At 38.8% G+C, this 24744-nt stretch overlaps 1 protein-coding gene across 1 annotated transcript; it reads left to right on the plus strand.

Moving 5' to 3' along the window:
- Positions 1-9577: 9577 nt before the first annotated feature.
- Positions 9578-10951, plus strand: RAB43 (RAB43, member RAS oncogene family; the record flags this gene model as incomplete). The annotated part of the gene is made up of 2 exons (XM_009702222.1): positions 9578-9761; positions 10679-10951. Coding segments are annotated over 2 exons (438 nt in total), but the record flags the coding sequence as incomplete, so codon positions are not given.
- Between the last annotated feature and the right edge of the window lie 13793 nt (positions 10952-24744).

Consider the following 24744-nt stretch of genomic DNA (forward strand, 5'->3'; position numbering starts at 1 on the left):
AGAAGGAACCTCAGCTGGACTGTCGTGTTTCCAGAAGGGGATGTGGAACTGGCAGATTGAGAGAAGCTGGGAGAGTGGTTGTTAAATTAGGTGTATTTAAAAGTTACCTTGAGACACTGTTTACAGGGCATCTCAGAAAGTGCAACTTTTATAGTTCTTCTGAAAGCAGAACAAATCAACCCTAAATTTGTCCTTATGCTGGAGAAAATCGGCTAGTAGTTAGGGTTAGGAAGAGGGTAGGACGTTTACCCAGTGGAATTACACTCAGCCTTTCAGTGGCACAGACTCCCTACAACAGACTGGGCCTCTGAGCGCAGAAGTATGATCAAACATCACAGAAAAAAGGCTTAAAGCACCTGCAGTCCCCTTCACCAGCCCCCTCCAGAACAGAGTCTTACAACTGTCCTTCCTGATCCCCAGTGGGACTGAAAAGAGCTTAATGCAGTCACTGCCTGCGAAAGATCGTGAAACTGTAAAGCTTTTGGTGACACAGAAGTATGGTAGTTGCAGTTGAATTTTGGTGTGTGTTTACCAAAGTAGGTGTCAAAGTCCTCTATTGTCTTTTTCTTATAAATTAACTTTGGTGGGCAGAATATTAAGCAAAGAAAGTTGCAGAAAATGGAAGAAATGAACACTCATATTTTTTAGGAAATGAGGGGGATTAGAAGTTCCGCACCTAGCAAAAGTGTTTATTTTCTTGGTAGTATTATACCTTTTCCTGTCATATATAGCTGGGCTTAGCAGTTGAAAAGGAAACTCATATTTTTCTGTTTGTGCTGTTAGTACCTCTTCTGTGCTTTCTAGCAATTGAGCTGTTAGAAGTGATCTTTCTCCTTTGAGATTTAATACCTTGCTCTATTTAAATGTCAGGCACAGAGAAGGTGACAATTGTGTCTGTTCCTCGTAGCAGGAGTCTCAGCCACAGACTTCAGGAGTAGGGGAGGACCAGCTCAGGAAGTAACCCAAACTTCCTAGGTGTGCTTTTTTGTAGCATCAGTACTTACACCTGAAGATTCCTGTATTAGTAGTCAGTCTGTAACAAAAGCTGTGGCTTGTTTCTAAGTATATATATATGCAAGCTCTTGAGGCTTTCTTTTTCTTTGGACTGATCTGTACTTCCACTTAGAAAAAAAAATCAGGGATGCACAGATTGCAGGAGAGTATTTGAGTATTTTAAACATTACTTTAGGCAAATTCATCCAACATTGTTGCTGATTTACCTTACAGAGATTTTTTGTTAGCTGCTGAGTCAGGGACACAGCTAGAATATGAAAACATTTGCTTGGAGGTTTCTTTTTTTTTTTTTTCTGTTTATTAAGGTTGGGGTTGTATGTGAAGTTTAAATTCCAATCAGGCTTTTCCAGTTGGAATAAGATTTTGGAGCAGTCTATCTAATCTGGGTAGGTTTGTTCAGCATGCTATAGGAAACAGAAAATGAGGAGGTGTTTTATTATACTTTCGTGAGCTCCCTTATAAAGTAGGCAAATAGTTGTGTGTATCTTACACATTTTACACATTTGGTTTTGGTGTAGGTTATAGTGATTCTAGGAGGAGCACTTGAGCTATCGGAATGGATCATACCCTAACCCGTTAGTAAACAAGCCTGTACATGTGCTCTGCGAGAGATGCACTGTGTTTCTCATTGTTTCTGCCTCAGTCATGTGAGACATACTTGTTTAAAAGAGTTTCAGATAAATTGTTGATTGGGATGCCCCAAATCAAGAGATGTTCAGGACACGTTTAAAATAAAATTTGTTTAACCCTGAGAGAAGGAGTTAAGGGAATCTTAACAGATAAGATTTTCCGCATGTCAACCCTACAAAAAGTTCCTTAGAAAAGCATGCCAAGTGATTCTTTGTGCTGCTCCAATTTCATTATGGGTTTGTGCTACTCAAGACAGTATCTTCATAAGGAATGCAGAGGCATGTTTTCTATTTAGCAAATGGTGCAGGAATGAGAAAATTCACATTTTTATAATGTTTTATAAGCTCATCTTTAGAAGTTCCTTCAGAGCAATAGTCTGTACCAAAAAAGTGCCAAGGAGATTTTGAACACTACTTGTTCCACATCCTCAGTGGCCTAAACTCCATTTTCAGTCAGGCTAAGGATAGTATTACAACACAACTGAGTAAAGATGAATTAGACGCTTATTTTAAGATTGAAACAAACATTTTAAGGTTAATTGTGTTAGTGTCCCTTTCTGTTCAAAACTTCAATGTTGTCATTACAGTTACATAATGTTTCTGAAATATTTGGAGCCCAAGGATTTTAAGTCTCACATCCTTTTGATTAATTTTTGTTGGATAAGGGAAAAGAAACATGTCGGGATACTAAAGGTTAAGGTTCTGCAAATAATTCTTTTTTAAACTCGAGGCTTTCGTTTCATCTTAAAGCTGTGTTCTTTCAAGTGTCTCAAATGATATTTCATCCACTACTGCTTTATCAGCTACTGAAGCCGACTAAACTTCATCTATAAGGAGACGTTAAGGCTTGAGAAAGGAGCTGTTCATGGACAATCCTGGTAACTGAAGCTTTCTCTTTAGAAATAAACAGTAAATCACTGGTATTGTAAGCTTCACCAGTATGTGTTAACCCTGATGTGTGGAGACTTACTGCTTCCAGAAAGGAAGAATACATAAGCTTGTCTGTGCCATCCAGTCTTCTGTTTCTTGTTCATTCTTTAAGATCTCTGGTTGCAATTTGAGGTATTGTCCAGTTGGATTATACAAGCCAGTTCCCTCTGGGACAGGCTGTTGGGAGCCGTGGGCTTTTGGAAGTGTTGGAGCTAAAAGACAGGCCGCATGGCACAGAGCCAGGCAGGGATTTGGCAGATCTAGCACACTGGGTTCTAATGGAACTTCAAAGTCAAGGCTACCTGTGATGACCACCTTGATTTTTATCACAAAGGCAAATTCTGGCCAGCATATATCCAGAATTTCCCCCCCTCAGCTTTATGAAATGTCTGCAGGCTATCTTCATTTTTTTAAAAAAATGCTCTAGTATATGCTGTTTAACAGGTTGAAATTGTGGCATACTACTCTTTATAAAATACATCCTTCTTAGCTGGCTAAATCCTAGAGTACAGGCTGTAGTTCCCAAAAGTTGTGGTTGCTGACTTAATGCGTCATGATTAAAGTCCTATTGATAAAATAATTCCTTGTTCTTTGAGTGATAGAAAGAATCTGGCAAACAGAACAAAAATGTTTTGTAACTGTTATGTCACTGTAAGAAATGGTGGAACTAAGATTTTACATAATGATAGGCAAGGACATTCCATATCCAAGTCCATGAATCGTGCTTAGTAATAACAAAATTCCTTTTCTTTTGATGAACTTCCTCCTGTGAACTGATAAATTAATTGGGTATCTTTAATGTCTACTTTAGGCTGCGATTTCATAGTGTTTTACATATACTGAAAATTTTCTTCCTTTATGCCATAGTTTTTTCTCTTACTATATCTTTCAGAAAGCAGCAGGAGCAAGGAACAGTTGAAAACAAACACATTCCTTTTATAACAAATACTCCTTTATGTATCATTGCACATTTTAATTTACAAGCTTTTTGAGCCCATATGATATCAAAATTCTTGGCTTTTATTCAGGCCTCGTGGCTGTAACTATATTCCTTTCAGAATGGCCCAAAATGTAATGTGTCATTATCTGGCCAAATTGCAAGTAATATAAAATTATGAGTTGTTAACTGTCTTGTCTCCTGACTGTTGTATTTAATGCTGTTGCTAAACAAATACAAATGAAGTTATTGGTTATTACATGGAAGCGATATTCTTTGATATCCAGAGGAAAGTGTAGTGCTTTTCTCTGTCTACTACTTGGACACTCACAACACTAGAGATAACGGGAATGCTGGGTTCCCAGCAAACAGGAATTCCACGTTCTCTGAAAATTTTGTAAAATTGAATGGAGCAGTTTATCCTTGCTGTTCTGTGTATGAATATCAGTTTAGATTGAAATATGTTGCCATGCAGATGTTAGTTTTGTTGCTTTTGGCAAAAACTGTATAGATTAAGTTGCAAGATTGTTTCAGTAAGTTGTCTTAGGAGCAAGTGTTGTGATTTGCCAGTGTACAGAAATGTATATTATTGTTTGCCATTTGAGATGACAGGGTTTAGACACAGTCAGTTGGTTAAGAATCATTTAGTACGGTCTTTGCATCCACCATTTCACTACTGGGAAATCTTATGGAAGTTGCTGTATTTTGAAGAATTCACAGCACAAAAGTGACATTTCTATCTTTGTAAAGGAAGGTACGAGCTATAGGATGTACTTAGTTATCATTAGTGCTGCTTCACAAAAGTAAACCTGAACTCCCGTGATACTTTAGAAGAATCAGGAAAGTACTTAATAAATTATGTAGGAAGTAAGGGAGGGAGAAATTATTTAACATGTCTTGAGGCCATTTGTTAAGCATTAACCTTTGATAAACAATATGTTTATCAATGCAAGAAGAATCCACAGCAAACCATTTGATAATACTTGTTTACTATGCTCTTTGGTCAACTTGTCACTCACCACTTTCAATACTTTGTCTGTTTCTGCAGTTGAAACTCTGCTTTCTTTAAGCCTAATCAGACATCCCAGAATGATCTTCCAGAGACCCACAATAAATTTTACCACCTTCTGTTTTCCTCCTTACATCAAGTTGAAACATTCCTTGTTTCATTTTTTTCTCTGGTGTCTCTCATCTTCCCCTCATGTGCCACTGTGAAGAGCCAGGCTCAGTTGTCTCGATAACCTCCTCATAGGTACTGGACAGCAGCTAATGGGTCATCTCAAATCCCCTTCCCATGCTGAATAAGCCAGTCTCCCTCAGACTCTTCTCACAGGGTATGTACTCGGATTACCTGACTATCTTGATGGCCCTCCACTGAACTTGTCCAGTTCTTCAGTGTCTGTCTTGTACATGGGGCCCAAAACTGGACACTGTATTTTAGTTGGAATCTAGTAAGTGCCGAATAAAGGGGAATAATCACCTCCCTTGATCTACTGGCTTGACTCCTGTCAATACAGCTCAGGATGCTGCCAGGACACACTGCTGGCTCCTGTTCAGCTTGCTGTCTGCAAAGACCCCCAGGCCATTTCAGCACAGCTGCTCCCCAGCCTGTCAGACCCTAGCCTGCCTCCATGTAAGGGGTGAATGACACATACTCCCTGTATACTCCTTCCCAACAGGAAAAGATGAAAAAGCAATTATGAAAAGATGTTAAAGACTTTGTCTAATGTACTTATGGAAAGCTCCAATTCAATGGTGATTATATGGAGTCATGAAAAAAATCGTACAGGAGTTAATAATTGGTTTGGTGCTTTGCTATTCAGTACCAGCCAGTGCTAAGGGCTCTGCTGTCCAAAAAATTAAAAGCTAAAAGCAGATCAAAATAACCAGCTTTTGTAAGTAAATGGGCATTCAGTAGTGAAACAATTAGCACAAGAAAGGTGGCTCCTTGTCTTTGTTCGTTTGGAGTATTCTGTCATATTCCTTCTGAACAATGGGTATTTATTCTCTGTTCTTTATCCTGTCCTCATTTGTTACTGGAGATAGTCCCCCTGAAGGCCTGCTACCAATCTCTTATTTCATAGGTGTTTTTTCTTGGTATCCTCAGATGAATTTAACACAATTCTTCAGCAATCCCCACTTCTCTCTGCTGTCTTACACCAAGATTGTTGCCAAGTAATTAAAAAATCAGGAATTGCTTAAAAAGGTTACTAAATGGCAGAGATGGCTTCCATCACATTATTTATGAAGCCAAAGCACTTAAATCAAGGAAATAATTAAGAACTTTGTATCATATCCTGCATGTAATACACTTATACATAGTACAGTTATTTGGTATTTTGATCTTAATATCTAAATTCTGTTGAGGGGCTTTTAAATGAGAAATACTAAGACTTATTTTTTTTTTGCAAAGAGTTTGCAATTGTTTCTTGTCAAGAGTTGCATACTTGTAAATGTAGTTTAACAGAGAGACTATACAAAATTTTTACTATAAAATGGTTGGTTTAAATTATAATTGTGATTGGTATTTATATATAGTTATCATGCTTCTTTTTCAATAGAATTGTCTGAGATGTATCTCTGTACACCTACTGGAGAAAACAGTGTTTACTGGGAGTCAGAACTGGTATTTTTGTAATGACAATTTTTTTGGTTTTAGTCATATATCAGGCTGATTCATGCTATACAGAAATATTTTTCTTAGAGTTTTCTAAAGATGCTGTCAAGCAAATTAGCTATATTTTGCCTTTAAGAATACATTTTGCTTTAAATTATGTAATTTGGTTCATAATACTTGCGTACTCTGTGTTTGTCTGTAGTATGTGTTCTTAAGGATTTAAAATAAGGCAGTTATTAAAACTTCAATGTGACAGGATGGGTTTTCAAGCCTCCAAATTGTAAGGAGCGAGTTGTTATTAGCCCCCTCACCCCCACCACCCCCCCCAAAGTACCTTTGCACTCTGAGCATGCTGCAAGGCAGACTGATTCGTACTAGCTGAAGCTACCATGTCTGCATAGGTCTGCCAGAGGAGGCTGTACAAGGACTCCTTACTCAGCTTCAGGTGAGGTTATTGGATTGCTTCATGCCCACCTTCAGCAACAAGTTAAACTGAAGGGGCACGTTCATGAATGGTTCAAGACAACTTTGCCATTGCTCTAAAGGATCGTCGCACCTTCCTCCCTGCGCACTCTGCATGCTTTCAGTACCATATGGCTGTGTAATTAGTGTTAACCCTTCAAATAAAAGGAAAGCCCCTATTTTTCAGTTATGTCAGTGAAATAAGCTATTTGGTGAATCAGATTAACAGGTGCTTGTTTCAACGCAGGGAGATTGGAGGGATATGCAGCTGGGATGGCAAGTCTTTGAAGACAGTATTGTCTTAGTTTGGCTTAAGCAAGTCATTAATCCATGCCTATATTTGACTGACTTTCCATGAAACAGAGTGAGCACTCACCTGGCTCGTTCTGCCAGCAGAAGTGATGGGAACAGTGACAAACAGCTGTGTCTGTTAATGTATATGTTTGTAAAAGAAGTATCTGCTTGTGGCTCTAATACATGCTGCAGTCTCAGCAATGAAAGCAAAACCATAACGAACTGAAGATCATGTAAAAAGCTAAATGATTCAGAGTCCTTACACAAAAGAGGAGTGACAAGTAGGGGACCACAATCTTCAAAGGCCTGAGGGACAGAGCTTACCTGGTGGATGTAGGCTGGGAGGAAGACTTCCTGAGAAGGTCAGACTTGTGGTTTGTGCTGTTCCCAACAGGACACTCGGGGCTTCAGCAACTTTGTACATTCAGTCCTGCGAACACACAGACATAAATGCTTGAGTAAAAAATGTGTGGGGGTGCTGTGAGATCTTGCTGGTGACATTTTGAAGTTGCAATGTCACTATTGAAGGGCTGTGGAAATTAGAGAGGACCAGAGAAAGGCAAATATCATACTCTTCTTCAGAAAGGGAAAAAAATCCTGGGAACTACAGGCTGGTCAGACTCATTTTGGTCCCTGGGAAAATCATGGAGCAATTCTTCCTGGAAGAATTAAGTTTGGACCCCACTTTGAGCAGACAGTTGGCTTTATCACCTCCCAAAATCTGTCCCAACCTCAATGATTCTGTGATTCTATGGAATGTACTTATACAGAGGTTTTCAAAATCCAGTATAGAGCACAAGGCCCAAGACTGGCTTGCTCAGTCGCTCTGCAGGTAAATCACTTTTATTTTTGTGAAAAGTGTAAGCTAAAACAATTATTTTTTTTAATTTAAGTAGTTTTAATTCTTCTGTATGCACAGAATTTCTCAGACCTTTCCCAAGAGTTGGCTAATCATCATTAGCCTTGTTTTGCACTTGACCTAATCAAGTATTGAGATTTAAAACTACTTAACAGACACAAAGGTCTAGTGGGAGTCTCGAGTACAGAGAAGATCATACATAAATGTGCCATGAACTTCCTTGTCTCTAGTAGTTGTCTGTTGACAGCTCTAAATCATCATCTGTTCCATTAATAATCATTGCTTTGTGGGTTTCTATTTTCTGAATCCATTACAGTCCCTTCCCCTTCTCTGAGAAAATTCTAACCAGGACTGAGAATTACTTTTTCATTGGATTGATTCTTTTTAAGCTGTACATATATCTTTGGTATCTAAATGCTTGGTTAGCACATGAAAGTGATCTGATCAGTACAGCCTTTTCCAAAGTGAAGGCTGCTCCTCAAACATGCAGCAGTCGGAAGATACAAGCAAAATACTAATGTGCAAAAAAAATAGATGGAAAAATGACTCCATATTATTTGGTATAAAATATCACTGGCGTGTTGTATTAAGTTGTTGTCAGCTCTTCAAAATATAGAGGTTCAGAGAGAGGCGAAATAATAACTAACATGTCCACAATATGGGAAGATTAAAAAAAGCAGGAGTATTTGCTTATGTCCTGTCTTAGTTAAGAGGAAATGCAGAATATATGGAATGGCACAAGAAGACAAGCAGTGGTGTCTCATTTATCATTTGGGGATAGAGAAGTGAAAGTGCAACAGAAGGACAGAAAAGATAAAATTTATAAAAGGAAATTCTTTGGTTTCGTTGCTACTATATATTGAAGCCAAGAGCTTTGAAAAATTCAAAAAGGCTTAGATTTATATGGAGGATGAGAACATCTACAGTTACTTTAGATTAAAAGCTCCTGCAATATAAACTGTCATGTTCCAGGACATTAGACAACCTATAAAACAAAAGGATTTCAAAAGAAATTTTCCCTATGAGCAGGATATTGTGTTTGTCCACTCCGAGTTATTTGGCTTCTTCCTCTGGAACATCTAGTACTGGGAACTCAAACCCTGATACTAAACTCATAGTTCTTATGCTGCTGGATTTAGGCAAAAGTATGTAAGCTAAGCATTTCTTCATCCTGCCCAGATGTAATGTCTGTTCTACTGCCCAAACAAGGACAGGTGACTAGACTGACTGGATTTTTGACTGACTGGCTTTTCTTTTATACGTTATTTTATACATTTTATGTTTTATATTTTTTTTTAATTATCTCATATTTCCTTATAAAACACCATTAGTGCTCTCAGATGATACTACTACATCCTGCTCCAGTTGTTACTAGCCCTGCAGCAGATCTGGCAAAACCATGTCAGTACCACGGACAATATGCTAGCAAAAACCCACCTGTAGTTTCAGTGACACACCAGATGATGAACTGGAGTGGCTTGGCTATGGGCTAACATCTTGTTTTGCTAACTCTGCTAGAGAAGGTGACAAAGGGGTAGGGCTGGACAGACAAGTGAGCATTTCATAATCTGCCACAGAAGGATGCATCAGAACTCACCTGCAGGAGCCCAGACTGTCTCAATTGACACTGATATAAACTTTGAGCAGCCAAGTGCAAAAAGGTTCTCCAGTGTATATTATTACCCTTAAATCATGAACAAAGGGCTAGGAAAACATGATGCCAGGATGTATTACGTATAAGGGAGATTTATAACAAGGCTATTGAATCAAGTCCTATCTTTTGATTCAGGAAAGCTTGTTAGCCAGTGTCTCACTGTATGCTTTGTTTTATTTAGTTGCAGATCTGGGACACGGCTGGCCAGGAGAGATTCCGAACTATCACACAGAGTTATTACCGCAGCGCCAACGGAGCAATCCTAGCCTATGATATCAGCAAGAGAGGCTCTTTCCTGTCCATTCCTCGCTGGATCGAGGATGTGAGAAAGTATGCTGGTTCCAACATAGTACAATTACTGATTGGTGAGTTAAAAATATTAATACCAGGTGCTACAGGTTACTGTACAGTGTAATTAGTTGCAGCACTTAAGATGGTTAGAAGTCTTATTTTTGGTTGAAGTTATGATCTGTGTTACAGATCCAATTGGAAATTTTCCCAATTTTTTTTTTTAATTAGAAGGTGCTAATTCATCAAAACAGAAATGTTTTGCTTTGATTAACTTCTGTTAAGAAGTATACAGCTTTGTATCAGAAGCCAGCTTTGAATCCTTTGCGTCTGACTTAATGGAGAACTGGGTACCCAAGATTTCCAGGTTCTGAGGCACAGCTGCTGTGGAGCTGTTCTCATGATAAGGATCATAAGGTTTCCAGGGCCCAGAGAAGCTCCATCATATCAAGCCAACGTGTTTTGGCAAACTGGAACACCCACACACTTCAGCAGACAGGAGATTTTGGAAGGATTTTGGGGCAATCAGGGTTTGTCAGTTCTCTGGTAGAAGTTCTGCTTCTCAGCCCCGATGTTTCTGACTCTGATGCGGCTCTTGGGGCCTGTAGACCCACTAACACATCAGTACTATTCTAGATTTCCCTAGGTACCAGCAGACTGCTGTTTCCACAAAATCGTTTTAGCTTTCATTTCTAGCCCATTTTTCTTCTGTTAAGGTCTACGGCCACCACTCTTCAGTTACTGACTTTTTCTGTTCTCTATATGAGTCATCCAGAAATACAGGTTGGAGGGGGCTTAGGAGATTATCGAGTCCAACCTCCCGCTCAAAGCAAGGCTAATGTCAAGTTGGTCAGGGCCTTTTCAGGCAAATTTTCAAAATCTCCAAGAATGGAAATTCTGCAGCTTCTTGAGGCAACCTGAGAACCTCCTGCTAAATACTTACTCTGGCATAAATAGTCATTATAAATTACTGTGGTGTTTCTTTTTCTTCCAGGAAACAAGTCTGACCTAAGTGACCTTCGAGAGGTTCAGCTAGAAGAAGCTCAGAGTCTGGCTGAACACTATGATAATATTATCTGTGCCATAGAGACCTCTGCGAAAGACTCCAGCAATGTGGAACAGGCTTTTGTGAAGATGGCAACAGAGCTCATGTTGAGGCATGGAGGCCCTGTGTTCAGTGAGAAGAATACTGACAACATCAAGCTTGACAGCAAAGACATTGTAGAAGGCTGGGGGTGTGGCTGCTGATATGAGCTAGGTGATATCCCTAACTTTACTGGAATTTAGATGGTGCTTCACCCTAATGCTGAGTAGCACGGTAGCCATATTCTCCTCCTCCTGTGAAACCAGCAATTTTGTAGAAGTTAGACACAATCCTGTTTGCTTTGGTGTCTTATTTTTAAAAAGGGACTCTTGAGAGGTAGTCCTAAAAGTCAAACCCTCTGAAAAACTTACTCAGCATTTCTCCCCACCATTTTCTTTTCTGTAACCTTCATCCAGATTACAAAAGTGGAGGAAACAGCTTTGAACTGGTGATGTGGGGTGGGGGGATAGATGTTTGGGGAAGAGACTGATGCACACCCAGAGTTCTGAAGCATTTAGCATGGGACTGTTGGCAAAGGAGGTCGCTTCTGCAATAGGCAATCTTGACAGTGTCTCTTTAAATCCTCAGCACTCCACCAAGGACCAGAAAGTTACAGTGTCTTTGAGAAAGGTATTTCAAGTGTCAGAGTACCCAACCTTTTGATTACAGGACCAAACAGCAGTCACCTGTCTTAGGGCATAGGGATTGCTAGTTAGTATTGGAACAGGCCCAGGTTGGGAAGTCTTCTCTCAGGTTTTGTTATAATTTTTTTAAGTTACCATTTTAACAAAAAGCAAAATCAGCCTGAGCAATATCACATGACTTGCTGTCAAGCAGGATTGGACCAGTGTAGTTATTTTAAATGCAGCCTTGAGGAGATGGGTAGCTGTATTTCATTTGTTATTGTTTGCACAGTGATAGCACCCTTTTCCAAGTAGGTATCGTTGAGTTTTTGCCCTCAGGTCTCTTAATTTCATTCCACAACTCAAGACCTGCACCACTGGAAACAGGAACTGGAGAAACCTTGAACTGACTGGTAGCCGTGATGTCCTGCCATGTGCCTAATGGTTATATATGAGGCTAATTCTGGTCATACATTTGACATGATGTTACCAGAGTGTTTATTACTTAAGTGGCATAAGTGGATTTGGGTTTTGTTTTGTTTTTCAAAACCATCTCTTTAAATACACTGTGGGCATATAATGGGAAAGACGACCTCAGAATAGCTGAAAATTGCATGCATTGCAACTTCTTGGCTGTAAGAAATGAGTGTCTTTTCGAGTGATTCCCTCCCAACTTCTTACTTGACTGCTTCCCTCTCCCTGTCACAAGTTACTAATTGCTTTTCATGTCTTGAAAACACTCAGCATCATTCGCTATTGATCAAAAGTCTACATTGTTAAGTAAAATAGATTTCGTAATTCGACAACATATAGTTGTCTTTCAGATTCAGCTCTCTATTGTATGTTGTAGATGCAGTTGAAGTACTGATGGCAGCGGTCCTCTCTGGATTTACACTCTCAAGCACCTTACAAAAATGGATTTGTGAAGGGAGCAGAAGCAGGATTATTTTTAACTCTGCAGTTAAAGCAAAGGTGTTCAGAGGTGACAAGTGATTTTTGCAGTCCTGATACTTTGAGGGAGCTTATTTTCAGAAAGCACCCACTTAAAGTGAAGTCACTTGTCCCTTTTGAAAATCTTGATCAAAAAGGACCTGAATGGGTTCACTACTAGGGCTTATGCCTGTTTTTAGCCATTTAACATATCCAGTATCATGAAAATCAGGAAGATTTAAGAAAGGGCTAATGAATCCTAATTTCAATATTATTCATCTTCCTACAGAAAATATTAAACGGTTCTCTGGTCTTTCTGGTTTTTTTAAACTATGAGGTAGATAATTGAGGAGTTATGTATGCTTTGTAGCCTGTTTGCTTCTAATCTAAAGGGTTAGTTTTCAAGTTTTATAGTTGTAAGAGTGAAAGGGCCTTAAATTTTCAATTAGTATAGTTTTCACAATTCTAATGTTTTACATGGAAGGGCAAGTTGAGCTGCAGTACTCGGTAGTATTTTTGGATAGTTTTCCTGGACATTCCCAGCTCTCCTACATCCAAAGATAACGGGTAGTAAGTGTCCAGCAGTAGCTAGACACTGAAAATAAGAACTCTAGATTTGTTTGTGATTAGCAAACCCTGTATTCCACTCTCAGGAGAAACTGTGAAGACAGTCCAAACTAAAACTCAGTCCTGGTGACTGCTTTTCCTCCTGATTAGATGGTCTTCAAGATGCAGAATACTAGCAAGCATTTGCCTTTATGTCATGACATATTATAGTTTACATCTGTAGGTCACAGTCCTGCAGTTCTGCATGCTTGAACATGGACCCTCAGATAAGCTTAGCCTCCCGCTATTGGCAGGATTAGTGCCAAATTATTTAAGCCATGCTGATATGCATTTCATATACATTTAAGAACAGTATTGCTACTGCTCAGATTGAAATTAGTAGTTTACATGGTAACTCATCTTAAAACTGGTGCAAGATGCAAAATGAACATAAATCCTGCTTCCAATGAAGGCAGTGAATGATTGTGGTTTTACAGTAGATGGAGAACTGAGGAATTATTGATCCATTTCCTTAATTTTGAGGTTTGTTTAGTGAACAGGTAGAGTTAGGCCAAGCACTATACTTCACTTTACAGTGTGCCCCCAAGTCTCTCTTAAGCTAGTCGTGAAGGTGGAGACTCTGTCTGCGGGTTAGTCTGTTTCAGTCAGAAAACATGAAATACAGCCTCAGTGATTTGTTTGCTGTGTTTTCAAATGAAGGCCCCAATTCAGATTAGTCTTCATTTTGCTGTAGAAAACTAAGACTATGGCTGTAAGTCAGCTTTGTCTTCTAACTCTTGGCTCTTCTGTGTTTTAACAAGCATACAAGTTTGTATGCCCTACCTAACTGAACGAAAGGGAACAAAGAAATAGAGTGAAGACCTGGATTATTTTTTCAGGTTAGTAGCAGATACGAATGACAGTGCTTGAGCTGTCAGTAGTAAAAGGCTATTTCAATTACCAAAACCTTTCTTTGTCTATTAGTAATAGCTCAAATACTCATTAGGCTGATAGCTTCTTGACCAGAAGCACATTAAATGGTAAATGTAACTTAGAGCTTTTCACTCCCCTTCTGAAGACTGTTATTAAACCTGTAATTCACACACATAGCTATGTAATTCAAGTGTTAGGAAGACAGTCCCCTTGGTTTAATTCGATTAATCCTATTGAAATCAAAAGGATACCTGAGTGAAGAGAGTAAGTAGCAATAAACCTGAGATTTACAGGTAAAAACCTCCATTTCAAATCTTAGGTTACAAATGTGCACTGATGTACATCAAGTGAATAATTCAGTGGTGCGTGATCAGAGTTCACAGCATAAACATTTGCCAAGAAACCTCTTACTGGCAGTTGAACATTAACAAGACTATGGTGCAGTAATTGCTTTTAAGCAGATCTCCTTGGCTGACCACGTATTTGCATTAGTATTTATCATTTATTTTTTGCAGTACCCAAAGTGTGCAAAATATTATAAAAACACAGAAAGGGACATTGATTCCTGCCTTGTAACACTTAGGAGTGGAATGCAGAGGCAAATACTGAAATGAAATCATCAGCAGAATGTGGTTCCCAGGAGCGTGGGCATTGTTATCCTTTGTATTGATTTTGATTTAAGCTAATTTTATCTCCAGTTACTCATCCAGTCCCTCATCGTGGATGGAACTTGTACAAATAAATTATGTAAATATAATGCCAAATAACTGTCAGCCCAGAAACCTGCTAACGTTTGCTTTCCAAAACAGAAGTTTTTAAAAATTAAAATACTTAAGAACAGAGGAAAAGTCCTAGTGATTTTATCAGTCTTGCTTTACTGGAAAGCAGGTCGCTTTGGGGGCGGGGGGAGGGGGCAAACTACAAAAATAAATGAAGCCTGGCTAATACTGCATAGATTTCTGAGAATTTCATGAAAAATAGAGCTCTTGCTCAGGTTTTTCCTTGCCTTTAAAGAAGATCATATTTGAAGAATAGAGCTGATGGTCACGTGCAATGTACATGCATTCCTGGAGTAGTACATTACAGTATGTATACGCTCACACAGTAGAACCCTTAGATAACATTAAAGCCTTTCCTTGATTTGCCCCAGTATATATTGTCCCACTAAGATTTACACCTCCATTATTTAATCTCATAGTCCCAGCCATCTGACCATTTGAATGTCTTTTGCCATCTCATGCCAATCCTGAGGGAACTGGGAGGTAGTAACATTATTAGTTTCTCTTAATGGAATTTATTATGAGAGTCTCTTTAAATCAAGATGAATTTATATGTTATTTCATTAATAGAAATTGTTTATCTTTACCTATCCTGCTTCTAAAACATTTATATATTAACAGACCACTGAAGTTTACCCTATTGCATTATTTTGGGTAAACGGTGTGCTGGAGGAAAAGGAAGCAAGAACAATACATGCTTTGCAAAACTGAAAAATAAAGTTACTTTCCTTTTGGTATCTTCCAGCCTTCAAGAGTGCTCAGTTTAACCCCTGCCAGTCATTCTCTGTGGAGACTTCACAGAAACAAACCAAGTTACGGGCAGAGTGTGCAACCAGTAAATGGGAAAAATCCAAGGAAATTGGAGCGAGTGTGTTCTCTTTTGTGAAGAGGTAGTTCTCACAGGACTTGCTTTCCCCAGTAGCTGATGATGACCACATAACTTGTATTCCCACCCTTGTGGCACAAGCAGTGAGGCAATTAAAGAGCAGCAGATCTGAGGACATGTGTAGTTCTCAGTGGAATTGAAAGAAAATGAATCCCAAAGTTTAGGCTAATCACCTTAACCACTTCATTATCCTTTCTCAAATGATACTAGGTGGTTTCATCAACTAAAAGGCATTCTAGATTTACAAATTTGGCCATAAAAGATGTCATATTGTTAATGTAGATTAACAGTTACATTTTATTACAGTTGTATGAAGTATAGTGACTTCAGAGTCACAGAGCAGAGTCCTTTATAGTTGGGCCGTTCTCAGATTTGACATTTCTTTTCCATGCTATAAGAAGAGATTCATAGATTTGGGAAATACTGTCTCAGTTTTATTTTTGTAGTATCTTTTGGTGCTGATCATCCGACTGAGATTAGAGAACCTGGTTATCTTAGTATCTATAGTATCTTAGTTTTTACTGGCCAGGTAATGTTAGATTTCTTTTAACTAACTCTATTGAACTGGGTTATAGAGCTATTTGAAGCAGCCAAAAATATCAAATGAAAGCATTTAATTGCAATCCCTACTGCATACTTCAGAAAAAAAAACCAAACTATTCCACAACTAGATGTTCTGATTTCCAGCACAAGTTTGGCTCTCTGTGTCTTTTTTATCATTTCATGTTAGTTTACTTGGAAAAGAGCAGGGTTACAAAATCAAAACAAACCAACCCAAATGTATATTTGATGTCCATGTAATTGTTGCCAGAGACTAGATAAAAATAGCCAGCATACTCTCCTATCCTGATCTTAGATAGCATTTTTAATATGACTGAAGAACATTAAAATGCACTTTAAAAATAATTCTTTGAAACACAAAAGGGTTGCAATTTTTTCGCCGTGTCTTTTTTTTAACAAGGGTTTCTATTAGGAGGCATTTCTTCACCAAAAAGGTCATTAGGCATTGGAATGGGCTGCCCAGGGAGGGGTTAGAATCACCATCCCTGGAGGTGTTTAAGAAAAGACTGGATGTGGCACTTAGTGCCATGGTTGTACTCGATGATCCCAGAGGTCTCTTCCAACCAAATCAATTCTGTGATTCTGTGTGATTACTTGAATACTGATAAAGGCAGTTACCTGTATTACGTTTGTAACTTTAGGCATCACTGAAGACAGACTGTGTCAACAATTGTCTTTTTTTTCCATATGAGTCAGCGGCCAGTGGAAAACAAGGGAACAGAATAACTTCACAATGAGAAAAGTGAAGCCTGAGTAACAGTCAGGGAAGATTATCTATTTTGTCTGATAAAATGTGTTAGGTTTAATCAGTGCTTACTCAGCTCAAAGAAAATACTTTCCTTCCCAAAGGTAAAACAATACACTACAAAATAGTTACGGGTTTTCTTGTTTGCTTTTTGTACAACAGAAATTTGCTGTCTATACTGAAGAAGAGTTGACTGCTAAACTAGTGAAGTTTGGTAACAGCACAGTTTAACATTTGGAGAGCTGTTAAATTGGCTTAAAGCTGTATTTAGAACCTGTTACTTCCATTATGAGGTATAAAGTTTGTCTCTCCCCAGGATGCCATTTGAAAACCTTTAGAATAGCCAAGAATAGCCAGAATACCTTGATAAAAATTTATTGAGGCTGTCTTTATCATTAAAAAAGTCACTTTCCCTGTTTCTTTTGCGATATATTTTTAGACTTCCATTGAGTTAGTTCCAATTCGATTATCCAGCTGAACTGCTGGTACTGATTTCTACTTTCTTTCAACTTCAAATTTAACAGAAAACTGAGTATGAATCTTCCCTTAACAAAGGGCTGAAGGGCCACCAGGTAGACTATAACCGACAGGTTTTTGCACATGTATAGCTATCAATCTCCTGCTCCTGTGACAGTTATTTAATATCTGTAATGTGTGTATGTAGTACACCATACTCTGAAATCAATCAAGTCCAGTTTTGCGATCATTCATCCGAGTAGGTAGTGTAGGTCATGGTAAGGTATTAGGTAGGTGTAGCAGCTTCACAAAGCTGCTTCTGTTTAAGCCACTTCTGTGTAAGTGTTACCTAGCCCATTCAAAATTTGCTATTACAGTTAAATTACTACAAGTGAACTATTTTATTTTCCTTTAGTCTTAAACATTAAAAAATCCTACATTTATATATTTTAATTTTAAAGCCTAGACTAGCACACTAAGAACAGTAGCCACCTATTTTAAGCTTTCATAAAAACATATACCTTATCATTGACTACTCTGCAGGGGTTTAAACCCTAATTCCCCCATGAACTCACTCAGACATCTTAAAGTACACACTTCAGATGTAAAAGCTAGCTAAAAGGATGCAAGTTTCTGTACATTTTAGCTTACAGATGACCAAAATTGTAGCAAACTAGTAGTTACGATTTCTTAATTGTTCAATCAATAAAAAAAAGCCTTATGACACAAAGATAATCTTCTCCAGATAAAAGCAGAGGAAAACATTAAATGGAAGACTGTATTTCCTCAGAACTTGTCTCTTTAAGGCACCTGACCAACACAATCTGTATACTGCCAAAAGCCAGTCTCCTTTTAGTAACTGCTAAGTAACAGCCTGTTACACTGCATTGTGCTGTAGAACATGGCAATGATCAACACCCATTTTCTCTGCAATAAATTCTATGAGCAATATAGACTCATATGAAGATGAGAGGGAGTGATTTTGGGTATATCTAAACTGTTGTATGTGAAAACAAGGGTATGGAAGATTGTCCTTCAAACACAGCATGCAAACTTGTCTCGACAATTTGAAGGTACTTTTTAAAAGTGAGCTAAGAGCTGAATTTTCAGAGACATTAAAGCTGCAGACAGATGCCTACCAATGTCTTCAAAAGCATCTCATTACCATTGCAAAAAAGCACAAAACTTGTATGGAATTGGTTTCACACTAAAGGGAAATAGTTACCAGGAAAGAAAAAAATAATGTGAAAGGCAAGACATCTGCGTTATTCTGTATTTTTCATGTTCATTCCCTATTTCAATGCTGTGCATATGTAAGCATTTTTTCCCTTTATAAACGGTATTAAAATAGATTATTCTAAGTGTGAAAAGTAATTTGATACTTGACACAATAAAATGCTATATAGACTTTCTTAGGAGAATGACAATATTGATGAGGAGAATAACTTTGCTAATACAGTTTGGTGGTGTCATATAAGGGATTCACCGGATAGAGTTAAGTGTTGGAATGGTGCTACATACACGTACCATTTCAAAACCAGGGGAAGCCAACAGATGAGATCAGACGCTATCCTGCTTGCCAGACGTAAAGTAGATACAGGCATATACTGAACAGGTGAAATTAGTTATTTGTAAAAGTTTTTAAAGATTTCTATTTTATAAGTCTGTAAGGAGAAATACTAAGATTTTTGATAGTCAGATATGCTCAGTGCTGTCAACCAGCTCTTCCCTCTTTTGTGCCTCACTCACTGGTACCTGACAGATATAAACCCCACAGCTCCAGAGACTAGACAGCATTAAGTGAGTCTGGCTCACACACCTGTTGGGGAGAAAATAAAAATCTCTAATTCATATTGAATTCATTCACTGCATTCCAAAATTATTTGAGGGATTTGGATGATAACAGTGTTAAAATTATTCTGCATTTTCTAGGACAAATCTGTTGGTGTTTTTCAAGGTTTCTTCAAGAGATGCAGGCTGTACATTTCTAATCATCAGTAACTACTTTGCTTTTTAAACTTTCTTATCACAATACTGGCTAGATCATTTTGAATACGAAGAGACAAGGGAGCACGCTTGCATACTACAGTAATTTTTTATATTTTACCTTCATCTATTTATGAATTTATTATGAAAAATATTTTTAAACTTATGAAACCTGCTTTTTGTTGTGAATTTTAGCAAAGTAGTGGATACATTGTACTGTGTATCATTAAAAAGGTTTAATTAAAGTAAACATTTGGCAATTAATATCTGTTGTTGTTGTTTTATGCATGTAATTTGCTGTGGTTTATTATCGGAAACAAAATCAAATTTTAAGAAATTATGTATCCTGTTCTACAGTTCTGTATGGTCTTCTATTTTTACACAAGAGATGATCTAATGTACTCTTTATTAAACAAACAGTGCTTAACTCTCTTCCTCTTATCCTTACAACTGCCCATCACTTACATAAATGCATGCACATTAAATTGTTTCAAACTAGTAAGATCTTCAACATAACTGTCTGGAAGATTAAGAATGAAAACCAAAGTCCTCAATGTTGGAGAAGTGCAGATAACTTTTTCAGTGCTTATAATGAAGTGTAAACAATATAGTTAACAACTGTACCTTCCCAAGGGAATGTTTAGATCCTGGATTTTATTTAATTGCTGTAAATTAAACAAAGCAGCACCTCTTTCTTTTTGCTTGGCTCTAATTTGAATGTCAGTAGATGAGCATTCGAACATCAGTAGATGAGCATTTTTGATCTGCAGGAGCAAAATACTGAATTACTTGGTTCTGTAGTCAGTCTACTACTTCAGCAACAGTCTCGGATACCAAAACAGCAGGCAGTAGTTTTCAGTGAAATGGCCATGCTCTAAAGCTGGTTCCTTAAGAGTGCTTGGTATAGCTGAATTCATTAGTTAATGCTCTTATAATGACACATTCTTTACTACTGAAACATTCGGGATGTAACTATACATGTCACTGGTGTACACAGTGCTGTAGACAATCAGTGTAAGACATAAATGATACAAGTCATGCTTGACATGTACCTACTCTGTAGGTATTGACCTTTATTTTTTCATGTACTTGACGTGTTCTGCCCATCTATAGTATAGTTTCTAAATCTAGGTGGGGAAAAAACCCAACTTACCCAAAAAATACAAAGGGAAAACCAAGTTGTGAATTCCAAGAATGTGATATGAGACAGAATGTAACAGTTTATAGAAAGCTGGGTTTCATTTATGTAAATAATACCATTATTATAATACAGCCCTAGAATATAACATGTAGAACAGTTCTCTCTAAACCCTGTAAAACACATCGCCTTCAAAAGCAAGCCTGTGCTTTCACAGCACACGCCAATGATCAGCTCATCCTATGCCACCTTGTATGAACCTTGGAACCTGCCTGCCGTGCTACTAATAAGCTCTCATAGTACTTCCAGAGCAGAAAGGACAGACACATGTTGATATAACTAACTAGTTTCATAGCTGCTTCCCAGGTCATCTTCCAAAGCACTATATGACATGCAGACCACACAACTCTGATGAGGGAGCAAGATGAGTGGGCACAAATAGGTGGTCAGAATCTCCCCAAGACATCCTTGTGCACCCTTGAAAATGCGAACAGGCTAAACCAGCCACAAAAGGTTATGGGGAGGGAAAAAACCCCACACACTGACAAAAACCAAAACCCTGCTCTGATCTCTGCTGCCTGATCATTTGTGAGTGTGCATGGCAAATTAAAATACCTATCATTAACAGGTCTCTTTCAGTAACTTGAATCTATTGTAGAAAACAACCATGACGACTGTTTAGTTGGCTTATTAGAAGTCCATACGACAAATGCTTTAAAGGGACTTCTTCGTTGCATTACTAGGAACTCTTCCTTGAATTCTCTATGAATGTGGAATAGTTTGGATACAAGAAGAGACCTACATATAGCAACCTTTTTTCTTTCCTTATTAGCGAGATAAACTGCCCTTCATTACATAGCTTGCACCTGCAAAAAAAATCCTTATTTTTTAATAGTCTAAGTTCACTGAATATTTTTTCTCCCCATCTATGGTCAGGAACTTAGCTGTTAAACTAGCAGAAAGCACATTCACAGATACACACAAAACAAGACATGAGACCCAAATCCTACTGAAAATCTGTATCTTATTCTGAGAAATATTCTCACCTATACAACAGGTGCTGCTTCTGCTTCAGAAAGAGGTCGATAGATAAATCTGCAGTAAACCTTGCTGGGTGTTGAACTGTAAGACACATTTAGATAATCTTGGATTCTGATACTGGATTCTGAGATTGGCATACAAGACCAGCAAAATACAAGGACAACTTTTAATTAAGACCAGCTGAGTCTCAGGTGGTCTTAATTACACAAAGTAAACTCATCCTTACACAGAGTAAACAAACCTATCTGTGCTATTTTGAATGTGTACTGATCTATTTTATTCACAGAAGTGACTACAGAAACACTCTTTTCTGAAACTTTCAGTGTGCAGGCTGTTTCAGTCAACGTTGAAAACAGGATATATTTCATCGCCCAGAATTCATCCTTATATAGATAAAAGATTTTAATACAGACTGTGTAAGATACACAGTGATACCATACAATAAAGACTGTTAGTACCCATTTCTGTTCAAGTTACAGAACATACAAGCACGCCATTAAATTTTAAAGAAACTCCTGTAATCCTGCCTTCTTGCTTATGACACTGAAGGAAAGAGATTGCTGCCTCTTCCAGCAACTGCCTTCTGTGTGCAGTGTTATTCCTTTAATCCCTGGTGCGACTAGGTGGAGGGACAAAATAGCTACACTGTACTTGACATAACAACATGGTATTCTGGCTTTTAACCAACACGCAGAAGGCAGGGTATGTGGAAAGCTAAGTCAACCAGAGGTCTGGGCTAGTTCACATGCTTTCAGCTCCCTGTGCAATTAGTGTAATTTAAAGCAGTATATACATGTACATTAATTTCAAATGTATTTGCACTTCATACAAAACTATATTCAATCATTGAAAAGGTGGATAGATGTTTTGGTGCCACTACATGCTTGGTGCCACTGTGCTTGGAGCTGCACTCCGAGCAATTAATTGACTCAATTGGGATTCAATTCTAGCTGTGGGGAACAAAAATAACTCACATTGGAAAAGTTAAAGTTTAGCACAATGTTTCTGTGAATCATTTTGTTAGTATTCCTCCTTTCCACCCATCACCTAGGATCACTTTTTGAACAAGAAAAAGCTGACAAAGAGCTGACGCTCAAGTTCTGAAAATCCAGAGCTGAGAAAGCATGGCCATGGTACAATAACCGTCTTGCTGCGAGTCCATCCATCCACTGATGGAACAAAACCGAAATGCCCCAGGGCCTTTCAACTGTGCATCCTTTCCACATTTTACAGAAACAACCTTCACTGTGTCACTTCCATGCCACAGTTGCATATTTTCTTGCTGAAGAAAGCCCAAATGATTGTCAGCGCACAAACCCTAAACATAAAACATAGTTCTTATTAAAACTGCTTATTTCTGATTCATTTGAAACCATCTACAGCGAAACTGGGAGGTAAACATATCTTTCCCAGCAGCTAGGAGAGGTTTCAAGAGCGTCAAACTCTGAGCTCATCTCTCAAACTCCTGAGGCACAATTTCTCAGTTGCTGACAGGAAAAACTTCCCAAGTGCTTTGCACTTGTTTGAAACCACCAAAGGGTGCAAATGAGAGGAAGCTAAAATTATGAATGAATACTCCTACCTGCTATTTTTAAGCATTTTGGCTTTCTGAGGGTCTGCCAAGCCCATATTACCACTTACCAAGCTGGAGTTCAGTCCACGGAGTTGGAGAACCCTGAAATACCCTGAGCCTCGGAGAACTGCATGGGGGCAATAGTTTTGCTTTCTACTACTTCTATGATACGGGGGAAAAAAAAAAAAAAAAAAAAAAGGAGGAGACAGGAGAGGAGAGGGTCGCAATCCTCCGACTTCTTTCCCTCTCCCGCCCAGCACCGTGCCCCAGCCGGGAGCGCCGCGGCGCGCAGCCAGGCTGAGGTAAAGCCAATATAGCGGACAGCGCCCCCCGACGGCGGACCGCGGGAGCTGAGGGGGAAATCTGCCAGCCCCCGTCTGCATCTGGAGAATCCCACAGAGAAACCGTCGCAGGTTCCATCAGAGGAGGAATCTCTCCCTTCGCTTCCCAAATAAATTCAGTTTACTAAGATGCCCCATACTTGTGTGTTTAAGACAAGGGAGTCTCCAGTCTCCCGCCTACAGAGTTATTACGGCAAGTCCAGTGCAGTTGCACTGCAGGGGCTGGGGTAGTTTCCCAAGGGTGAAACAAGGACCCACCTGGACATGGATCACACCAGGACTTTGCTCTACTAAGTTAAATACCTTTGAGAAATGCTTGTGACCTGTACTCATGCTGATGAAGCCATTGAAAGGCAAGTGCTGCTTTGACAAGCAGTTATGTGAAAACCAAAGGGAACTGCCTATTAATATCTGTTTGTATTCATGGGAGATGGGGTGGACAACTACATTTTTGAAGCTTTTTAGGAGGCAAGCCACAGATACCTTCTCAGAGAACCAGATATTAATTTGGAGATTAATTAGAGCTATCTTCTACTTCAAGCATTTCACTGTCTTCTGCCAAAAGAACAGGTTAATTCACTAAAATGAAAAATAGTCCGCTTCAAAAACTAGATGGTAGTGGAGAAGGGAACCCAGGCCATGTGTGAAAGCAGACCATCTTTGCACCCCTCAAAGCCCAGCCCAAACCTCATGTATGTTCTTCTGTATTCTTCCAGAATTTAATAGATCCTGAACTCATGTAGTGATAGGACAAGGGGCAATGGCTTTAAACTGGAAGAGGTTAGACCTAGATTAGATATTAGGAAGAAAGTCTTCACAGTGAGGGTGGTGAGGCAGTGGCACAGATTGCCAGAGAAGCTGTGGATGCCCCATCCCTGGAAGTGTTCAAGGCCAGGTTGGATGGGGCTTTGAGCAACCTGGTCTGGTAGAAGGTGTCCCTGCCCATGGCAGGGGGGCTGGAACGAGGTGGTCTTGAAAGTCCCTTCCAACCAATCCACTCTATGATTCTATGACATAAATACCTCAACTCTGCCAAAGTGTGTGGTCCTGTAAGGGTACATCTGCATTACTGTTTTAGTTGGATCAAGGTGTCTGTTGATGGGAAGCTTCTGATCACCTCCACTTGCTCCGCAGAGCAGTCACCAAGCACATCAGCTGGATTCCTGCCAAATGAAGCCTAAATGCCCCCCAACAGAGGTCTAAAAATTGTATACCAGGTTTCAATACTACACTGGCAGCCAGCAAGAATATCTTTCAAGCTCAGTGAAAACATTCACTTTAGAGGATCTTTTTCAATATTCTTACCGATAGTCATCTGCCAATCCCACCGCATTGCAGAGGCCATGTTTCATCTCCTACTGCCGCTGAAATATTTTTGGTTTTTCTAGATATGATTTGATTACACCGTATCACAGTGTATCATCACATTTGTGCTGCT

Source organism: Cariama cristata, unplaced genomic scaffold (assembly GCF_000690535.1).
Source record: "Cariama cristata isolate BGI_N322 unplaced genomic scaffold, ASM69053v1 scaffold18010, whole genome shotgun sequence".
Taxonomy (NCBI): Eukaryota; Metazoa; Chordata; class Aves; order Cariamiformes; family Cariamidae; genus Cariama; species Cariama cristata.